We start from the raw sequence: 18,836 nt of genomic DNA on the forward strand, positions 1-18,836 counted from the left end.
ATTCTGGGCAGGCCGCCTGATCTGGCCCTCCCTTCTGCTGTGCTGTGAGACTCAAGCCTTGGGGTCAAATTCCAGCCCCAGGAGCCCTTGTTAAGGCTTTAAAAGGGGATTCTATTGCCATTTAATTGTGGTTCTGCCCTTGAAGCCAGCTCTCAGCTCCCGAGGTTCCCAGCTGTCTGTAACGGGCAGCCTTACTTTGGGTTTCTATCTCCCAAAGCCCAGGGGATAGAGGCGGGCTGGGAAGTCTGAGGCCTGGGCCCCTCACCGACTGCATAACTTTGGCCATTGCTGCCTCCATCTGGCCACTGGTCTTCTCGCTTCTAAAGCTCCTTTCAGCCCCAATGTGAGCCATTGGTTCTTACCCTAAGCAGGGAACGGGGATCTGCAGTTTGCTGGGGAATGTGGGAGGGACGCGGAGGAGGAAGAACCAGAGCAGTGAAGAGGGCTCTGAGGCGGGTGGTGGCTTAGCAAGGGAGTAGGGTGGAGTTAAGGAAGATTCTAGAATCCCTAGATCTGGGTTCAAATCCTAGCACAGGACATGTGCAGGTGCTGGGGGCCCATGCTCAGGAGAGTCCATACTCGGTTTTATGTTCTGCCATGGCTTGAAATTCTTAACTTTCTGAATAGGGAGCCCAGCATTTTCATGTTGCACCGGGCCCCACAACTTAGGTTGCCAGCCCTGCTCCCGGTTATCAGCCGTGTGCCGTCTGGCAAGCTACGTCCCCACCTGGACCCTCGGTGTTCTCATCTGCAAAAGGGAGCATCGCTTCCACCACCTTGGGAGATTGTTTTGAGAAGCAAATGAAAGGCTTCAGGCGAAGAGCCAGGCAGGGTGACTACATAGCAGGTGTCAAACCTTGGTAATTAGGACAGTTGCTTTTCCCGCTGACAAAGAAAAATCTCTCAGAGCAGCGCAGTCCCTCTCCCAGCCTTGCCCAGTGCTCTCCGGGGACTGTACAGGACGCTTCAGGCCAAAAACAAAATCCTCACTGGGAAGCAAATCATTCCACCAACCTTACAACCCACTGCTTGTGGCTGCGCTGGGTCACGTGGTGTCGGGCCCTAAGCTGCTGGGCGATGAGGTTCTGGGGTTTCTGAGCCTGGGAAGAGATGGAGGTCTGGCCAGCTGGGTCCGGGTCACTCGTCTGCTCTTTATGAATGAAGGCTCAGTGCCCAGATATGCTCATGGAGTCACCCCAAGTGTGGCTCGCTCTACATCACATCCTGTAGGACCCCCACCGGATCTCTCTCCACGTCCCTGCAACTCAAACTCCCGGCATTTCTGGGGTGCTGACTCCTGAACCAACATCTCAGCTCAGCAGTGGCCCAACAGCGAGACCTTGGACAAGTCTCTAAACCTCAGGGCCTCAGTTTCCCCCTCCGTGAAATACAGCTTTACCACGTGGGTGTGTCACGTTAAATTAACCCCTGCGTGGAAAGCGCTTGGAACCGTGCTGACGAAGGTTAGCCACTGCATCCTCTGGCCCTCCTGCCTCACCTTCGCCCTGAGCTGCAGCACGATCCGAGATGCCTTCAAGGGAAACCCCTCAGTGGCTGCTGCCTTCAGGGTAAAGCCCAGACTCCTTGGCCTGGCTTCTCGGAGCCTCCACGAGGTAAGCACCTGCTCAGCACCCCTATCCCCTTCTCTAGCCAATGGCTTGGGATTCGCTCTGGGAAACCTCCAGCCCCCAGTGCAGCTCCTATGACGTGACTGCCAGTCAAGCCAAGGGGTGGGCACACGGCCCGGGCTCAGCCAGTGGGCGCCCTCTCGAGGACTTTGATTTTTGAGGATGGAGAGGCCATTGAAAAGAGGGTGGGGAGGGTTCATTTAGAGGGTATCTCCTGAGTTCCTGCTGCTTGGATCTCCGGGGGTGCCCTGGGCCCCTTCCTTCTGAGTCTCAGTCTTTAGCTTTTCTCCCAGCTCTGTGCCCTTCTTCCTCGCAGCCTTCCACAGACGCCCTCTCTGCCCAGAGCAGCCTGCTGAGTTTCTGTTGCAGGCAACTAGGCGGCCTGGCCTATGCGCCGTCCCCAGCCGGCAGCCTCTCCAGCCCTATCCTGGACCACTCCCACCCTGACCTTCACCTTCTGTTTTTAAGGGTCTGCCCGCAGACCTCGCAGACCATGCGTGCTGCTTCATGCCTCTGAAGCTTTGTTCCCGCCATTCCTCCTGCTGGGAGCGCCCTGCCCACATTACTCCTTCGCTCACTCTTCACTCAGACATTGTCGACTCCAACCGGCACCCCCCACCCCTGCCCCCAGACTGGCTCTGACCCCGTGGGCAGCCCCTACCTGGGGCTTCCCTCCCTCCGTGCTGGCATTCCCTGCACGGACGTCCTTCCCCCTCCTTCGTCTGAACCCTGGGCCAGGCCAGGACCAGGCTCTCTCAACAACTGTTTGATGGGCTTCAGAACCGTGGAGGGTCCAACAGAGACAGCCCCCTTGGGACCTGCGCAGGGACTTCTGGGCCAGCAGGGACTGGATCCATTGCCCGCTGATGAGGGGTCATGAGGGAGCTGCTGAGGAGTGGGAGATTGGGGAGTTGTCCCAGAGTCACAATGGGCCCAACACCTCTCACTTCTGAGTTGTCCCAGAGTCACAATGGGCCTCTGAGACAGAGGCCTCTGCCTCAGCCCCCAGCCCAGCCATGGCCCCAGCCCCAGTCCCAGCCTTTGATCCTGATACGTAAGGCAGGGGCAGGTCCCAGGCTTAGGTCCTGAAGGCTCCTTTAGTTTGTCCCCTCCCCTGCCCTGGGCCAGGCATGGTCCCAAGCTGTGGGCAGGGCTGAGGCTTCATGGTTGCTGAATGCCCCAGGTGAAGAAGTGTCTGAGCTGCAGCCACCCACAATCAGGTAGGAGGAGGTAAAAAGGACAGTCTTAGGACAGGGCAGTGGAATTTGGGCAGCCCACAGAGTCAGGGCGTCAGGGGTGACCCGCCTCGCCTGCAGATGACCCACCTTGAGAGAAAGGACAAAAAGAGCCCAAGTCTCCCCTGAAGTCACCAGCCCTCCAACTATCCCTTCTCCTTGGGAGCTGAACTGGTGGGGAGGGGCACGGAACCACGGAGAATCGGGCCCTCCGCCCACAAGTGGGTTCGCAATGGACACGGCACCAGGACAAGCCAGCATTGTGATGTCATGGCCCAGTGTGGCTTTGGGCTCCTGGAGCTGTGAATGAGTCAGCTGGGCCCCTTTCTCCTCCCCATGTTCATGAGGTCTGATGCTCAGGGTTGGGAAAACTGACCCTGTAGCCCCTCCCCGTCTCCCCCTTCCCATGTGCTGGGGCTAGCCCAGGAGGGGGCCAGTGAATGGCACCCTTAGGGACACTCTCTTCACCTTTTGGCCATAACTGGGAACCAGACGTAGGTGAGTTGCCCTTGCAACCCTTTGCAAGGCTGGGTCGGAACTACTTGTCAACTAAACTAGCTTCCCAGCTTAACCATGAGCTTATTCAAAGTGTCTGTCTCGGTCGCCACTTGAGCTCAATAAGCTCTGTATACGGTCGGATTTTATGATGTCAGTTAAATACGTAAATAGGTGGGGGTTGGTGGGTAGGGACAGAGGACAAAGCTGCCGCCTCCTCATGCGGGCCGCTTTCTGAACCAGTCTCCAGCTTTTACCTAGGGCTTTTTCCTGGATGCCTTCAGAAGCCAGCACCTGCCGGCAGTCCCGGGCACCTTGGGGCCCTTGGGACTTGGCGGTGATGGGGCCATCCCACTTATGGGGCAGCGAGGGTGATAATGCTGCTACGGAATGGCCCGTTTGGCCCCTCCAGAGCTGGGGTACAGCTCAAAGACCCAAGACTCTGGATTTAGTGACCCAAGTTCAAATCCAGGCCTGACGTTTGTCCTTCAGCCAGGTACCCGTCCCCTCTGAGCCTCTGTTTCTTTTTCTATGCAGTTGGACTGTAGCCTGGTTTCCGAGGACTGTCGGGAGGATCAGAAGAGAAAGTTGCCCTGGTTGTCGCGGTTGCCGTCCATCTTCTTCCTGCCTGGCCCACGTGGCCCTCATCCTCCAGGGTGGCCTGGGATGGTGAGGGGCAATGCCAGCGGCCATGGACACAGGCCGGGGGTCTGGCCCAAGCAATACCGGTGATGAGGACAGATACCTGCCCCTGCTCTTGCAGGAACTCTGTCAGCTCCAGGCCAAGTACAAGTTCTCCCAGGCCCTGCCATGTCCCTGCCCCAGCCTCAGTGCCACGTGCCATGGGCTAAGTGTCAGGGACTAAGTGTCAGGGACTGAGCATAGATGCCTAAGGAGACCAGGCCATGGGATGGACGAGGGAGGCAATGATGCCTAGAAGTAAACCAGGAGGGGCAGCTGTGGTGAGGGGCTGGGGCTCAGCTCCCACCTTTGACCTCAGACCCTGGGCCGGTCCCAACTTTCCTTGGGCTTAGTCTCCCATCGCGAAAGCAGGGCTGTGGGTGGCTGTTCCTGTGCACCTGTCAGCCCATCCCCTCTAAAATCAGCCTTCGAGGTTGCTGCCTGGCTGAGTGGAGACCCTGGTCCTCGGGCCTCCTCCTCCCACCGTGCGGCCCTTCAGTTTCAGGCTGCCGACCAATGCCCGAATTAGTTGAAAATAGACGAGTCTGAGCAGTTTTATGGAGAAAAGGTCCAACCCTTCTATCAGATTCTATAAGGCTTCCCAGCCCCAGTAAGGTTTGGCATCGTGGCTCATAGGGCCCCATGTACTGTTTGTAGAGAGAGACAATTTTCCCTGCATTTTCAGGACTGTATGGAGGAGAAAATGGGGCTCCAGAGGCAGAGTGGCTTGGCCTGGGTCACTGAGCCCATCATTTCAGCCCCTGACCTTGACTGGGTCCAGAGTGGGTGACCTACTGGAGACTCATTTTGCTTGGGGAAGCCCCAAGAATCAGGTGTGGCTAGGCAGCAACAAGTGGCTGTCTCCCCTCTGGGGATTTCTGGGAGCCCCGACCTCAGACTGAGTGCTCACGATATGCTAGGTATTCCAGGTGTGGTCCCGGTCAGCTTGCGATGGGGCATCTCTCTTATTACAGTTGGGCCACCTAGCCACAGAGAGGTGAAGCACCTGGCCATATCAGCAGCTATTAGGGGTTCAGACCACCCACCCCCTGCTCAGCCTCCAGGAGAGGCACCCTACTAGACCCCCATGCCAGAATGACCCAGCTTCACTCTCCCCCAGGTCCCTTCCTCACAGTGTGACCACTGGCATTGCTTTGACCTGTTTGTGTTTCAACTTGCTCAGCAGTAAGTGGGGGGCGGGGGGGATGGAGAGACTTAAGCCCGTGGTGCACTGATGGAGGCAGTGGCTAGCCAGTGCAGGTCCGGGCAGGAGACCACAGAGGGTGGCCTCGCAAGGGATCACGACCTAGGAACCTCCAAACCACATTCTCATATCTGGCTCTCACCGTCACTGAAATGTCTCCACAGGCAGAGGAAGCTGAAGAGAGAGGTGGAGAAGCACAAACTTTTTGAAGACTATCTGATTAAGGTCCTTGAGAAAATCCCCCAGGGTATGTATGTTGCTTCCTTAGAAAGCCTATCCTGTCTGCAGCCACCTCCCAGTCTTAGGACAAGGGCCTTGCTGAACCTCGAGTTCATGTGCAGAGTGGGGATCTACAAAGACCAAAGCCAGCGTGGTTGAGAAGGGCTCAGCCTGCCTGAGCCAGCCTGCCTGGGGAAGCTCGGCCCCGTCGGGGCTACCAGTGTAGACTGTGGTGGGTTCTCAAGGCCTTGGTCCCTTTATCTGTGCGGTGGGAGCAGCAGCGGTCACGTGGATCACATGGAACTCATCCTTAATAAGCATGTAGCACGGTACCTAGCATTTAGCTAGCACCCAGGAAATGTGAACTATCATTACTAGTATTTCATTTGTCTTTAGTTTTGCTTTTTGTTTTGCTATCGTCAACTAAAATTACAGAGACATCTGAAATGGGTTTTGTCGTTATTGTTTTATCATGATTTATGGCAGAGTCAACTGTTACAAGTACTGGAAACTTGTTAGCAAAGGGAAAGAGAGACAAATATGTATTTTTATTACCACCATCATTATTATTATCTTAATATCATTAATAATAAAAATAGCTATTACCATTTATTAAATACTTATTCTGTGCTCAACTCTTTAGCAAATCTTTTTTACTCGCCTATGAGCTTCTGAGAACGGTTACCCAGGCTCAGAGAGGTTAAGGAACTCAGCTAAGGTCACCCAGCCAGGAAGTGGTGGTGCTGGGTCTCGGACTCTGGTCGGACTTCATAGCCACTGTACTAAGGGTTGTGGAGCTGTGAGAGCCCCAAGAATTCTGCTCTGGAGGTCAGGGAGGGCTTCATAGAGGAAGCAGCCTCTCATGGGGCTCAGATGAGTTCAGCATAGGGGAATGGAATTGCAGGCAGAGGGAATAGCACAGATGTAGGCTGGAGCCATGGCCCTGCACAGTAGGTTTGGGTACGGTAAGTTCCAGGGTGCTGGGGCACTAGGACCTGGCAGGGAGGTGTGGCTCAAAGAGCCTTGAGCACTAAGCCCAAGAGGGGTGTAGGGCTCTGGGTCAAGCAAGGGGCTTGAAGCAGACCCAGCGTCCAGTGCTGCTTCTGGCAGCTTCCTGGTTTGGAGCCTTTCTAATTCAGCAACTCAGCCCTATTCAACCCACCCAGAATGAGTAACTGTCAGAGCTGGGAGCCATCACTCAGGCTGACAACGATTCCTGTCCCCTTCCTGCAGGCTCCTCCAGTAGGCAGTTTGTCCTCAGGGGTGGTCTCCTGCCTCTCAGGGCAGCCTTGATCCAGAGTCTGAGATGGCTAGGTAGCCTTTTAAATGTTGATGATTCTTTTGAAGCGGTGGGAGGTGAGTGATGGGGCCAGATAGGTGTTGGACCAGTCCTGCTGTCTTGCGATAGGCCCTGCATTGGATTGTCTGGCGCCTCTCAACTTTGGCGCTCCAGGAGGAATTCTGGGGGCAACAGCAGAAGTCCCACCCACTGCAGGGGAGGGCTGAGGGCCAGCCTTCCTGCCCACCCACCCCGCCATGGCACTGTCTCCATAGGTTACAGCGAAGCAGAGGAGCCAGAGGCGGCCCTGGTGGAGGCTATGGTGGAGCACTACGGCAAGCTCTTTGCAGTCAACCAGGACATCCAGAAGCACCTGGAGGCCTTCTCTGAGATGAGCCAGGCCGCCCACCAGAGCCTGGGGTCTCTAGAAGAGAGCCATAGAGCTCTTATCCCAGTAACAGCTGCCGGCAGCCTGGCTCTTTCCCCTAGGTCCAGAGAACTGGGGGCATAGGCGACCCCTTCCCTCTGTACCCCTGGGAAAGGCCTAGAGCCGTGGTAGGCTGCTGAGAGCGTCTGGGGGAGGCTGTCACTCCAGAACCTTGTTCTGTATCCCTTCCATTCCCTTTCTGCTGGAACTTGGGGCTTCTCCTGAGGTTCAACTTATGCTTAAAAGGTGCTCTTTGTGGTAGAAAAGCCGTGAGTTCTGGATTCAGACAGACTGGGGTTAAAATTCCACCTCCGCCTCTGACTAGATATATGGCCCTGGGCAGTTTGTACCCTCTCTGAACCTCAATTTCTTCATCAAATGGGGGCGATGCAACCTAGATGCTAAGTTGTTGAGAGACACCAGACTCAAACTACGTCAAAGTGAGTGCCCCTCCAAGAAGTCATCTCTCTCTCTCTCTTTCCTTTTTGGTTAATCTTGTAATAAATAGAACTTACACCAGGAAAGATAGGCGTTGCAGGCAGCAGAGACTGCTCTGGGAAAGGCCTGGCATCAAAAAGTTGGCAAAGGGGACACCAGGCAAGGAAGGCTGATAGGTTGGTTGATTCTTGCAAAGGACGGTTGCATGATGTTTGCAGTGAGTCTCTTCCCCCTAGTGGCAGTACCGAGGACCTACACCATTTTGTACCTCTTTTCCTTAAGAGAACTCAGACCCTTCAGGGCTGGGGCACCATGATAAGCATTTTATATTTAAACCTCACCCCAGCCCCTTTAGGTAGGTGCTTCTATTTTTAAGGCTGAGGATAGGGGAAATGAGTGAGGTGAATGTGCAAGTTCAGGGTTAGATCCTGTCTTTATTTAAATTTGAACATTTTGTTCATCACGGATTTTTTTTGGCATTAACTTTGATTTTTATAAAACATTGCATTAAAATACGATTTATCTTAATTACTGAGTTTTTTTGATGCCCCCTTAAATTCTGCATCTGAGTTCCAGCCATGCTGTTCTTCCCGTTTCTGTGGGGAAGAAACTAAGGCTCAGAGAAGTGAGGTCACTCGGGTATGTCCTGTGTCGTCTGAACACACCCCACGGGGCCCAGAGGTGGGAGTGTGTACGCTCAGGACAGCCCTGTGCCCCCTCGGGCCTGCACCATAGAAGGCCATCCACAACCTCGTTACCCTGTGTCCTCCCATAGTCCTAGAGGTCAGAAGGACACAGACTGGCGGTCCTGGTTCTGGTGAGAAAAACGAGGCTCCAGGAGCTGAGTCGGGGCTCAAACCCTAGTCAGCCCGACATGCCCTCTTCTGCATCTCCTGGGGCTTTGAACAGTCCCGACCTCCCAGAACTTTCTCCTCCCCCCACCCCATCATCACGCAGACCACCGTGGGCAGCGACCCCTCTGGCCCCTGGCCCTTCTCACCTCAGAGCCTCAAGGTCCGGCTGGGTCAGCTGCAGAGGAAGTGTCACCACAGGCAGGAGCAGCGATGGCAGTTGGGAAACGACGTCACTTACCAGAAAGACATGAAAGGCTGTATTGTGAGACCATTCTGCTGGCCCAGGGGTGGGGGCAGGGGCTGGGAGCTGCTGTCCCCTCACCTCCCAACACACACACACGCACACACACACACCTTTTCCCCTATTTTTTCTCCATGGTGACTGTTAGCTTCCAAAAGGAGTCCGTAAGATGTGGTAGATGCTACCTTACAGATGGGAAACTGAGGCCACACAGATAGTTAAGGAACCAGCTCTACCGGGAACCAGAGTTGGGATCCCCCAGTCCAGTCCCAGGCGCTTACTCAGTCCTTCTATCATGCTGGCGGTTAACAATAAAATAATGACTTTTAGGTGCATGGTTATTGTGCACTGTCTTTAGAAATTCTTATACCTCGCTGATCACTACCAGGGACTGCTTGGCACAGGCCTCCCCCTGAACGGGAACTCCCAACTGTTGCTCGATTCTGCCTAGTACCTATTTCGCAGAAAAGTAATGCTCAGAAGAATAAGCTATGGTTGAAGTTCATGACCAGGGGCCAGAATTTCTGAACTTAAGCTCTCAAGCTCCTTCTCACTGTCCCGGGGGATTGTGGGCTAGTCACCCTCCTGAGTCCCGTCCTCCCCATAACCAGAGCCTGTTCCCTTCTGGCCTCTGGCTGCTGGGGGACAGGGGGAGTGAGGCCTGGGCCACAAGGCTCTTTGGGCGCACTCTGCCTGGGCAGGGTGTAGTCAGTAGATGTAGGACTTGTCAGGCCCCATGGGATCCTAATGTGAAAGACATGAAAGTTGAGATCTGTAGCCTACTGACCTTCAACCAAGGAGCTTAGGGAGGGAGCGGCTTAGGGAAGGGTCTTTTTAAGGTGGGAAGCAAGGCGGCTGCAGCAACCCGGAGGCCTGAAGTCTAGCACTCTGAGCCGGCCAGGGAGAGGCATGCTGGGCTCCCCGGGGCCCTCCCCAGCCCCTGCCTCTGCCCCTGCCCCAGCCACTCTGGGTGGGGAGGGACAGATCAAAGCCCTTGGGGAGGGGAACACAGAGCAGGATGAGAAGGTGGCTCCTGGCTCCAGGATGCTTCTCCGGCCTGAGTGACCTGTGAACAGCGGCGGGAGCAGGGGATGCTGGGAGAGGGCTCGAGCTGCTTCCTCCTCCTCCTGCAGAACCAGCTGCTCAGCTACGTGCGAACGGCCGTCCGTCGACAACATGGCCCGGCTGTGCTGCTCCTCCGCCCGCATCGCACCCACGAGCATGGACCTCTTTGCCAAGCTCGACCTGATTCAGGTGAGGGCTCCTTGCCCCCAGGCCGGACCTCAGCAGCCGTCCTGGGCCTCAGCTCATGGTGCATTTGTGCTTAGGCCCCCCTCAGCCCCTCCCTCCATGGCTGCATGGACTCCTGGTGCAGTAGGTCTCAGGGTCTCCATTAGTCTCTCAACAAACTGGAATGAGCACCCATTAGGTGCAGGGTCGGAGGCAGGTGTCAAGGGACTCCTGCCCTGCCTGGAATTTATGTGCAGACCCACCTTGGCACATCACCACACACACACACACACACACACACACACACACATGCACACACACATACACGCACAGTGTATATACTCATACAGACATTCCAATGTGCTCCCTGCAACCCCAACAATACACACGGAACACACGCTGACACACCAGCAAACACGTGCACCAAGATGCACACAGATGTGGTTACACATTTACACACATGTGCATACAGTGAGAGGGGCGTTTCAGTCCCTGAGGGAGCTCTGTGCAGGGTCTTCAATTTAAACTTCAGACTCGGTCAAGTCCACGGAGCTTCCCCTTCTCACTGCCCCCACCAGGACAAATCCCCCCTCAGTCATGATGCTGATGCTGCAGTATCAGAGGATATGCGATCAGACTGGCTTCCGCTGACAACAGCATATCTTTTATTTTTAATTTTAATAATTTTATTCACCCTTTTTAAGAGCACACTTCAATGTTTCCAGTATAGAATTGCACAACCATCATTAGCACCTAATTCTTAAACATTTTCAGCATCGGCCCCAACCCCCGCCCCGCCAAATACAGTTTAGATCTGGCTTCTTCCCATAATGTCTTTAAGTTTCATCCATATGGTAGCACAAATCAATACTTTGTTCCTTTAAATGATTCAATAATATTCCACTGTTTGGACAGATCACATTTTGTTTATCCATTGATCAGTCGATGGGCATTTGGGTTGTTTCTGCTTTTTGGCTATTATGAATAATGCTTCTCTGAATATTCATGCATATGTTTTTCTGTGGGCATATCTTTTTAATTATCTTGGGTATACACTTAGGAGTGGAATTTCTGAGTCTTGTGGTGACTCTATGTTTAACATTTTGAGGAAGTGCCAAACTGTTATCCAAAATGGCTACATAATTTTACAATCTATGATCAGTGTATGAGGCTTCTAGTTTCCCCATATCCTTGTCAACACTTGATACTGTCTGTCTTTGTAATTTAGCCACCCTAGTGGGTATGAAGTGGTATCTCGTGTGGTTTTGATTTGCATTTTCCTGATGACTAATAATGTGGAGTATCTTTTCATGTGTTTATTGGCTATTTCTATATCTTTTTTGGATAAATGTTTGTTTAGATCCCTAGCCCATTTTTTAATTGGACTGTTTGTCTTTTATCGTTGAGTTGCTAGAATTCTTTGTATATTTTGGATACAAGTCCCTTATCAAATATATAATTTGAAAATATTTCTCCCCCCCAAAAGAAAACATTTTCTCCCATTCTATGGGTTGTTTCTTCATATTGATGATAGCACAAAAGTTGTTAACTTTTACAAAATCCAATTTAGCTATTTTTTCTTCAGTTACTTGTGCTTTAGTCATCACACCTAAGAAAATATTGCCTACCTAATCCATGGTTGTGAAGATTTATACCTACATTCTTGTAAGAATTTTGTAGTTGTTGCTCTAATATTTAGGCTTATGATCCATTATTAGTTAATTTTTGTATATGGTCTAAGACGAGGGTCCGATTTCATTCTTTCACATTAAGATGTTTAGTTGTCCTGATACCATTTGTTGAAAAACCTACCCTTTTCCCCATTGAATTGTCTCCTCATCCTTGTCAAAAATCAATTGGCTGTAAATGCGAAGTTTTATTTCTGGACTCTCAGTTCTGCCCCGTCGATCTGGATGTCTATCTTCATTTACAAGCACGCTGTCATACTACTGTAGCTTCGTAGTAAGTTTTGAAAGTGTGAGTCCTACAGCCTGGAAGTGTGAGTCCTACAGCCTTGGCCTTTCTTTTCGAGGTCGTTTGACTCTTCAAACAGGCATGTGTTGAGTCGTGAGTGGATGTTTGGTGGCCGAGTGGGTTTCGGGCATGGTGCGACCTGAGGCTCAGTGGCACCATCAAGGACCTGGCCTTTCCGCCCTTTCCTGCCTGCCATCTGCAGTATCGGCTTCATCCTAGGTCACAATTTGCTTTCTCTACTTGAGGCAGGTTCAACGGAAATATTCAAACAGGGTCCTTAGCTCCTCTGGAATACCGAAGGGCAAATCCCTTCTCTAGTGTTGTCCAGTAGCGACAGTGAACAGGCAGCAAGCCTGTGTCCAAGCTGAGAAGGACTTCTCACAAGAATTTCCCAGGCAGTATCAAGGCCACTCCGTGGCACAGCTCAGAGGCACCATTCGTGTTGAAGGCCACGTAACTGGCATTCCCTGGGGCTTTACTCCTTCAGGTTGTGATATAAATAATGTAGTTTTGCATAAGGGCACATTTGTCTAAGTAGTCACAGTTGCGTTAATTACATCTTCTTCCCAAGAAAAAGGAAGAATTTACACAATGATATCAGGGTCCCAATGATCTCCCGTAACAATCACTCAAACTAGATTTAGAGTTATTTGCATGTGCTCAGCATCGTGCTAGGTAAAGTGACGGACGAAGGAGGAGATAAAGGGTCCCCTGATCCTCAAGAAATTAATGACTTTCAGAGAGGGAGGCTAGGGGCAGTCAGGATGGGTTTCATGGAGGAAGCAGTGAGAAGAGGCAGACAGCCACACTTAAGAAGTCACACGAGGATCTAGACTCTTGAGTCATTCAGAACTGCCACCACTGGGCTGTGCAGCTTCAGACAAGTCACTTAGGTTCTCAGAACCTAGATATGTTCATTTGCCAATAGTCGTTGATACCACATCTTTTTCAGGGCCCTTGTGAAAGCTACAGGAGATGCAGGTAAATTTCGATGGTGCTTCAGTCCCTGCAAAGTGGTGTCCGGGATCTAAAGCACTGTCAGGTGAGAGGCTTTTTTCCCTTCCCAGGAATTTATGTTGGACAAAATGGAGACTGTGAAATTTATCTCACTGCTCATGGAACCCAGAGTATGCTGGTCAGGCGACAGCCTCAAAGACCAGGGATTCAGAAGGTGCAGCGGACCCTTCGGGAAATGTCCAAGGAGTCAAGGTCTGATCCCCAGGACCCCTTTTCCCAGTGTCCAGACTTCAGAGTGCTCCAGCCTGTACTGACCCAGCTGGCGGCCGCATAGGCCCTGCCAGCATCATGACCATCTCCTTACCTGCTTGGCCTCCTTGTCTCAGCACCAGCTCCCCCGAGAGGGCGGGAGCCGGCCTAGGGGCAGTGAGAGGGCAGGCAGGGTCCTGGAGCCAGCTGGGTTGGTGGTGCTGTTCCCCATATTGGTGGATTGTTAGGGATTAAGAAGAGGCCTGCTTGGGACCATGAGGGAGAGAGATGAGGGTTCCCGGGTTGGAGGCAGCAGCCAGGTGGGAAGTCCCAGGCTGGAGACCTGCAACCAGCATCTGGGGCTGCCTTTCTGTCATGGGTGGGTTCATCTGAGAATGAGGAGCTTTGGATGGATGCCTGGTTATCGGGACTGTCTGAGTCACAGAAACTCTCGTAAAGAGCCACCCAGAGCTGCAGGATGCATGGGAGCTCACCTTGCACACAACAGACTGCGGAGCGCAGCAGACTGTGGATAATGAATTTGTGGGAAGTGTCTCCTCACTGGTTCCCAGAAGCTGAATGCCGAGTCAGTGCCTTCTGCCCACCTGAGGGTCCTAGAGTTGCCTGGAATGAATGCTACTCTCAGGGACACCTTGCCAAGGCAAAGCCCCTCTCCAGTGCTTTTCCACTTATAAAATTGGGTGAGAGTGTCTAAGGGAGTCCTTTCTCCAGATTGACATTCTAGGTCAAGGTTAGAAAAAGCTGGTCTGCATGGAAGTCACTGGTTTGGTTTTATTGTGTCACTGGGATGTCATCCTAACAACTACCGCATCCTGAAAAGAATTCACCTCTGGAGGTCCGCTGATGTTGATTGGCTTGATAAAAGTTGAAAGTGAAGAGCAATTGTTGAGCTGTGAACAGTGGTGAGTCAGCAAATTAACTTTTAAAGGGTGTTTCAGAAAAGATGCTGCTATTTAGTCAACGGACATCGAGGGTCTGCTGTATTCCAGGTGCTATCGGGAGGCGGGAATGGAGGCTCAGAGGGAGAGTGGGTGGGGTGGTCGAGTAGGACTTGGCCACTGAACTAATTAAGGGAGCTAAATACAATAACAATGGCTGAGTGTGGTCAGGTCTTGAGAGCAGTTTAAACAAAGGGGGATCTAAGGAGGGAGCATTGCTTTGAATTTCTGGTCCCACGGGCCTCTGGAACGAAGAGGACATCTCAGGTAGGGCTTAAGTCAGATTTCAGAAGGAGGAGGTTTGGGGAGGGCTGAAGAAAGTGAAGGAAACACAGAGGTGGGGACTTCCAGTTTGACTGCAGCACGAAGAACCTGGCGGGCAGTGTGAGAAGGTGGGCAGGGCGACCATCGCGGCATCCTAAAGGCCAGGCTGCGAGGTTTGGACTTCAGTCCAAAGGCCACTGTCCGGAGGCTAAGTATACAGTATTATAATAGTATTGTAACAGAGTGCTATAGACTCAGTGGCTTAAACAGCAGACATTTATTTCTCACAGTTCTGAAGGCTAGGAGTTCAAGATCAAGGCACCAGCCGGTCCAGGAGCTGGTGAGAGCTGTCTTCCTGGTTCACAAATGACTGCCCTCTTGCTATGTCTTTACATGGTAGAAGGGAAGAGGGAGCTCTCTGAGGTCACTTTTGGAAGGCACTAATCCCATTCATGAGGCCAGAGCCCCCACCGTCACATTGAGGGTCAGGGCTTTCGACATACGATGGGGGCGGGGCAGCGGTGTGAATGTTCAGTCCATCGTGGAAACCCTCTCACATTCAGACCTCCCCGCAACATCCACTTTCCAAAGAGATCTGAAGTATCCCGTCATCCTCCCTGTGATATGGGCACATGTTAGGCCAACGATTCTTCGATTTGAACATTCATCAGGAAGCCTTGATGCAATGGAGTGTGGCCCTACCCCCAGAGCTTCCGACCCAGTGGGTCTGGGGTAGTAAGGCCTTAGAATTTGCATTTCTAATAAGTTCCCAGGTGACACTGATGCCACCGGTCCCAGGGCCACACTTCAAGAACCACTGCTTTAGAGGCATGGCAAATCCTAAATGTCTTAGCTGGGGTCTACCCCATCTGGAGAGCCATCTCCTCCTGCCTGGACTCTAGTTCCCCATCTGCATGATAGGGCTGGACCTGGCATTCTGGGAGGGCTGCCCCATCCCATCTGAGAATGCTGCTTTGCCATGTTGGCAGTGGTTGGCTCTGGATTGTAGGATTCTAATTTTTTATTTTTTCCTTATCCTTTTGCATATTTCCCAAAGTTTCTGCAATAAGCATGTTTAATTTTTATAACTAGAAAAAATACTTTATTCAAAAATTGGAAAAATTAATTGGAAACCAACTCTTCTTGGCATCTCACAGATCCTGATCTTTGGCGTCCCCAAGAACAAAGCTAATTATCAAGTCCTTCGCCCACAGGACGGTCTTCAAGTCTCTGAAGATGGGGTTCTTGGCCTCCTGCATATTATCTTTTCTCTTCAAGTTTGACAGCTCTAGTTTCTTGAATGTGGCTCCACACTCTAAGTGGGTCTCTGTTTGTCTCTAGCCTTACAACATGGTGCCGCAATCGGAGTTCCATTCTCTAAATAAGGAAATGGGCCAGACAGGGATGACAGGAACCGTCTGAAAGAGGCTTCCTTGCCATGGCCCTAGCTGTAAAGGCGCTGGGCATTCCAGCCTTGCTCCCAGCCCCTCATCCTGGGGGTCATGCCCTGCCCATCCCTGTTCTTAGCCCAGGAATGGCTGGGCTACTTCAAGGCTTGTGCTCCGAGGCTGTAAATGGGAACATCTCAAATTCTTCAAACCCAAACTGCCTGGCCCCAGTATGTTCCTCGTTGCTCTTACTAGATGTCTCTAGAAGATGCTGCAAAGTTTCTGTGCCCTTTGGTGCCATAGCTCACTTGTCCCTGGCTGCCAGCTGCTCGGTTGTCCGCACGATTCAGTGCTGTGTGAGACAATTCGTTCAGAATCTAGAGACTGAGTCCTGAGTCCACAACTGCTCTCCAGCGCTGTGGACGGGGACATGTGAGGGCAGGAGCTGTGCCTTCTTGGACTCTAACTCTCTGTGCCTGCTGTGGCCTGGCACAGAGCAGGTGTTCAGTTTTGGACAAGGGGGCATGTGTGAGTGAATCCAGAGAATTAGGTTCCTGTTTGCTGTCTCCATGGTGAGAACTTCCCAGTGTGGTTCCAAATGCTGCCTACAGACCACTGTACTGCACCAAGCCCTCCCCATAACCCATGGGCTAGAAAATGTTGGTCTCCGAGCTTCGTATTACAGAGAGAGAAGCTGCAGCTCAGTGCAGTTATGTGGCTCATTCAAGGTCACATAGCTGCTCAGTGGTTGAACCAGGGACATTAACTCAAGTCCACTGGCCTCAAATGGAACAACTGTCACTGTAACAGGAAATGGTTTGGTGACAAAAAGAATAAGAGGTGATGTGCATTGGACACTTGCTGCATGCCAGGCACCTCGCTGAGCTCCTCACCACTTGTGCGGCCTTTATACCAACCCCGCGAGAGTGACTATCCCCATTGTACAGATGGGAAAATGGAGGCTCAGGTTAAAGCCTTGCCCAAGATTGCACAGCCCAGGAGCCAGGTCCCACGTCTGCCTCCTTTCAGAGTTGATACTACAGGTTGAAAGTAGCACAGGCAAGAATCATGAACTGGATGGCTCAAGTTCAAATATATATATAATGGTTCCCAGATGGAAACAAGGGACAGCGTGCTGCTGTAGATCCCTGCTACTCAGTGTGGTCCAGGGACCTGCATCATGGGAGCTAGTGAGAAAGGCAGAGTCCGCATTTTAATAAGACTCTTGCGGGGACCTGTGTGCATGGCGAAGTGCTGGTCTAATTTTGCTGAGGTGATAAGCTTGGCATCACCCTCAGGTGAGAGGGTGATTCCTGAGGATGAAACCAGCTCTCGGCTTCCAGGGGTTCCACCTCAGGGGCTGTGAACTGGGAGAAGCGATGTCTCTAGCCAGCCAATTGGCCACCTGAGCTCCCGCTGAGAACTGTACATGGTCCTGAGTGTGCCTGGAGGGAGATGCCTTCTGCTCTGACTGTCCTTTCTCTACCTCTCCTGTTCCCAGCTACTTCCAGCCTCACCTCCTCCATGAAGACTCCCTGGCCACCCCTGCCCCAGGAGGAGAGAGTAGGGCTCCTCTCTGGGCTTCCAGGCCCTCCTCCAAGATACTCAAGAGCACTTATCTTCTTGTAGACATCACTCAGTCATTTATTCTTATAGCTTCCCCACTGGTAGAAAGTCTCAACAAGAGACTTTCTTAGTCACTTATCCCAGCACCCAGTATGAGGTCTGGTACAGAGTAGACCCCTCAGTAAGTATGTGCTAGATGAATGCATCCTTGAATCCTCAGAGTGAATGAGTGAATGAATGAATGAATGAAAGTTTTAAGCAAAGGAGAGAATCTCTAAGTGAAAATTTTAAGGAAGATGTAGAGACCGAAAGTGAAGGATATTTGGGGACTCGGCTACCACTTGGCCCTTGGGGTTATCCAAGGAAGGTGCCAAGGTGCCAAGGAATGCCTGATGCCATGCCACCTCCCAGGATGAGCTGTCTCCCCCAGCAGCCACCCAGGGTGAGCCCTGCTAAACCAGGCAAGAGTTTACGAGTTCTCCAGGGGAATTCCTGGGGAAGAGCTCCCCTTCCCCTGTCTACAGCATCATAAATCATGGGAATGCAGCAGCCAGTTGCCCTGGGCAGCTGCCAAGACATGAGGGAGGAGGTGCCCTTGGGACAGCCAGCATCCCACTGGACCTGGAATGGCATCCATTTCCTAGGAGTCAGCAGAGCCTTGCTTTGGGGTGAGCGAAGCCTCATGGGCTTACAGGGCCCTTTCGAGCCTCTCAGACCTTGCTGGCCTTGATCACGTGGAGTTGAGATGAATGAGATGGGAACGGAATAGAAAAACAGAACGGGCCCGTGTGCGCATGCGTGTACACATACATATATGTTCACACAACCACATATACATATATAAGTGGCTGGATAGATTATCACCAACTCTGGAGGATATATTTGGGAAGATATGACTAAAAATAAGATCTCATAAGATCATATAATAGCTATAAAACTTGCCCATGAAGGGTCAGGGGGTCTCAAATTTTCTTTTTTTCCTTTCATACAGAATAGTGTAGCACGTGATTTAAAAAAGAATTCAAAAAGTTTATCTTTACATAACCTGAAGTTTCCTATCAAGTCCTGCGTGGGAAACAGTGGTGGGGGGGCGGGGGGGAGAGGGGACGCCCCGTGGTCACATAGCCCTGCGATCTCATACAGGAAATTATTCCAGGCAAAATGCTGCCTAGAAAATGAACAAATTGTAATTCTCCTTCTACAGAGGTGAGAATTGTGAGAGTCGGAAAGCCAGTCTGAGAAAAACTGCTTGGGGTCCGCCTGGGCGGGGCAGGGTCTTTCAAGGGCCACTGTTAAAAGGGATATGTCGGCATATAGAGGCGCAGTAACTGGTTCCAGGCCTCATAGCAAACAGGTGGCAGAGCCCAGGTCTGGCTGACCTCAAAGCTAGGAACTTTTCCTGACCAAAGCTTCTGGAACTTTCCCCAAATGCCTCTAATAGCAGAGAAGAGTGAACTCAGACTTTCGGGGGCCCGGCACTCAGGCATGAGGGAACCCGATGTTTTTGCATTTGTGTGTTTCATCTGAAAATTTTATATAAACAAGTTC

General features: G+C 51.9%; 1 protein-coding gene across 1 annotated transcript; it reads left to right on the forward strand.

The window, feature by feature from the left end:
* Positions 1–4,037: 4,037 nt before the first annotated feature.
* CCDC197 (coiled-coil domain containing 197) lies at positions 4,038–13,176 on the forward strand. Its single transcript, XM_039884353.1, has 7 exons — positions 4,038–4,144; positions 5,408–5,490; positions 7,017–7,195; positions 8,612–8,717; positions 9,663–9,762; positions 9,835–9,955; positions 12,973–13,176. Exons 1-7 carry the CDS (start codon positions 4,038–4,040, stop codon positions 13,174–13,176), a joined length of 900 nt encoding a protein of 299 aa, XP_039740287.1.
* The last annotated feature ends 5,660 nt before the right edge of the window (positions 13,177–18,836 follow it).

The sequence above is a fragment of the Pteropus medius genome, unplaced genomic scaffold (genome assembly GCF_902729225.1).
Source record: "Pteropus medius unplaced genomic scaffold, Ma_sr-lr_union100, whole genome shotgun sequence".
Taxonomy (NCBI): domain Eukaryota; kingdom Metazoa; phylum Chordata; class Mammalia; order Chiroptera; family Pteropodidae; genus Pteropus; species Pteropus medius.